Below are 2,917 nucleotides of genomic sequence, written 5' to 3' on the forward strand. Positions count from 1 at the left end.
ATAATGGCAAATTTCATTTTATCTCAACATTTTAAAGAACATGGCTTTTAAATAAAACATGGCATATTTATTTACAGTTCTTAGAGAACTTACAGTTCTCTAATATATAATTATAGTCTATAATAAAATAAATTTTCATTCATTTTATTCTAACATGCTTTTAGAGAAAATAAATTTTGCAATTCTATATTTCTAGCATGGTAAGGTTTCACTTTGAAGAAAAGAACATTAAATTCAGAACGTATACAATAGTTTCTAAGCTTGAGTAAACTAAAGAAATCTAACTAAATTATTAGAGATTAATTCTTAAACTAGAAGAGGCAAAATTGGTTTTGTTCCATGTTCTTTTTTATGTTTTTATATTAATTCTTTTAATAAATAATATTACTTGTCTAAAGCAGGAAGAGCCTTTCTAAACACATCTCTGAAGGCTTGTTTAACTTGCTGGTTCCTCAGAGTATAAATGAATGGGTTCAACAGAGGAGAAACTGAAGTATGGAGCACAGCTACTCCTTTGCTTAAAGAGGTTCTTTCATTTGTTGATGGCCTTACATAGATGAATATACAACTACCATAAGTGATGGTTATAACAATCATGTGAGAAGAGCAGGTAGAAAAGGCTTTTTTCTTTTGGTGAGCTGAAGGGAATTTTAGGATTGTCTTGATGATGTAAGAGTAAGAAAGGATTACTAGAAACAACGTGACAATAAGGGTCATCACAGCTAAGAAAAAAGTAATCAATTCCACTACGTGTGTGTCTGAGCAAGAAAGCTGCAGTACAGGAGAAATGTCACAAATGAAATCATCAATTATATTTGAAGCACAGAAATCCAAATTAAGAATCAAAATTGATAAAATGAAACTGACCAGGAATCCAGTTGCCCAAGAACTGAGTATAAGCTGATGACAGACTCTGCTGCTCATGATGGATGTATAATGCAAAGGTTTGCAGATGGCAACATAGCGGTCATAGGACATAGCCGCCAAAAGGAAAAATTCTGTAGCGCCCAAGAATATGTAGAAGAATAACTGAGATATGCAACTATTATAGGAAATGGTCTTTCTTCTGGTTACAATGGTGATTAGGAATCTGGGGATGCAAGCACTTGTGAAGGAAATTTCCAGAAAAGAGAAATTTCGGAGGAAGAAATACATTGAGGTCATGAGATGGGAATCCAGTAGACAAAGGGCAATGATGGTTAAGTTGCCTATTATGCTCAGCATATAATTCAGAAATAGAAAGAAAAAAATTACAATCTGTAACTGAGAATTATCTGTCAGTCCCAGAAGGATAAACTCTATCTGCGTTGTATGATTCTCCATTTCACTTCTGAGATTTCAAGTTCTAGAAATAAAAAGATACAAAAATAAGAAACTACATGAGTAGCTTTATAACCAGAGAATAATATAGAAAAGGATCCATATTCACAAACAGACTCATTTATAAGGTAATGCTCTGTTATTTTGAAGATATGATCCAGAACTGTACAATAGAAACTATTTTAAAAACAACTTATTAAATCAACTCAGTTTTTGAAATTGACCAGCAAAATCCAAAATAGTTGTGTGAGTTTTATCCTTAATAAAAAACTTCTAGACGTTTGTAATTAATTTCAAATGTTCCCATTTTAGAAATAAGTTAGATAAAATATCGGTTTGAGATTCAAAATAACCCATTCATTTTTAATTATGAACTCCATCAAAATAAAATTATACCAGTATATAATGAATTAAAATCCATAGTTAAATTTTACAAAGTTTTTATTTCATATTTTTAAATATATTTTATTGATTTTTTACAGAGAGGAATGGAGAGAAACAGAAAGCTAGAAGCATCGATGAGAAAGAAACATCAATCAACTGTCTCCTGCACACCTCCTATTAGGGATGTACCCACAACCAAGGTATATGCCGTTGACCAGAATCAAACCTGGAATCTTTCAGTCCACAGGCCAATGCTCTATCCACTGAGCAAAACTGGTTAGAGCTTGATTTCATATTTAAGTCACATTTGCTTAGTACCCCATTTGTGACCTCTTGTAACTTCTCTATGAACTATAGATTAATACATAAGAAATTACAAAAAAAAATGATACAAGACAAAATAAATACTACCTGGATCTAAAAAAAATTAAAATAAAATAAGGTAGATATGGCCACCTTTACAAAAAATAATAATAATCTATTCAGGATTTCAAATTTTTGCACATGTAACTTACAACATAAAAATAAAAGAAAAATGCTGAAAATGCATTTGTTCACAATCTCCACCCACTTAGAGTGTCTAGAATCTAAACCTACTTTTCAGGTGCAGCTCTGTGACAGTGAAAAATCAGTTTTCTTTTCACATTGCCTGAATCCTCATGTCCCCAGCAATCACTCATATAATTAATCAAAGACTATTAATCCAAGGAAGTATTGTCCAAAGGAATGTGTGTGATGATTTCAATGGGACTATTTTATGTTTTTAATTAGAGGTTGTTAGAATCTTGAATGGCAAATAATGAAAACAGAGTGAGTAAGAGAGATGAAACATAGCAATGTTGGGAGCCTGTTAGGAATTAGAAACAATTTAAAGCTATGCTAATTCACACAAAGTCCAGCTATGTATCTGAGAAACAAAAACATTCATGGCTAATGAGACAGATAAAAATGCACTATTAAGGTTAAAAGTTTGGATATGCTTTTTATTGTTTAAGAATTAAATTTTAAAGTTAAGCATACACAGACAAAATAGATGTAGAAAACATATTCTACAAAATACAGCACCCATTGTTTTTGTAAAAACTCTCAGCAAGATAGGAGTCAGGGGAACATACCTTAATGGAATAAAGGCCATATATGAAAAACCTAAAGCCAGCATCATTCTCAATGGGCAAATACTAAAGTTTTTCACTTAAGAACAAGAAAAAGACAA

At 31.5% G+C, this 2,917-nt stretch overlaps 1 protein-coding gene across 1 annotated transcript; it reads right to left on the minus strand.

Moving 5' to 3' along the window:
• Window positions 1-384: 384 nt before the first annotated feature.
• LOC118729411 (olfactory receptor 6C70-like) lies at window positions 385-1,323 on the minus strand. The gene has a single exon (XM_036456916.1). The coding sequence runs from the start codon at window positions 1,321-1,323 to the stop codon at window positions 385-387; it is 939 nt and encodes a 312-aa protein (XP_036312809.1).
• Between the last annotated feature and the right edge of the window lie 1,594 nt (window positions 1,324-2,917).

This window comes from Pipistrellus kuhlii, unplaced genomic scaffold (assembly GCF_014108245.1).
Source record: "Pipistrellus kuhlii isolate mPipKuh1 unplaced genomic scaffold, mPipKuh1.p scaffold_m20_p_3, whole genome shotgun sequence".
Lineage (NCBI taxonomy): Eukaryota > Metazoa > Chordata > Mammalia > Chiroptera > Vespertilionidae > Pipistrellus > Pipistrellus kuhlii.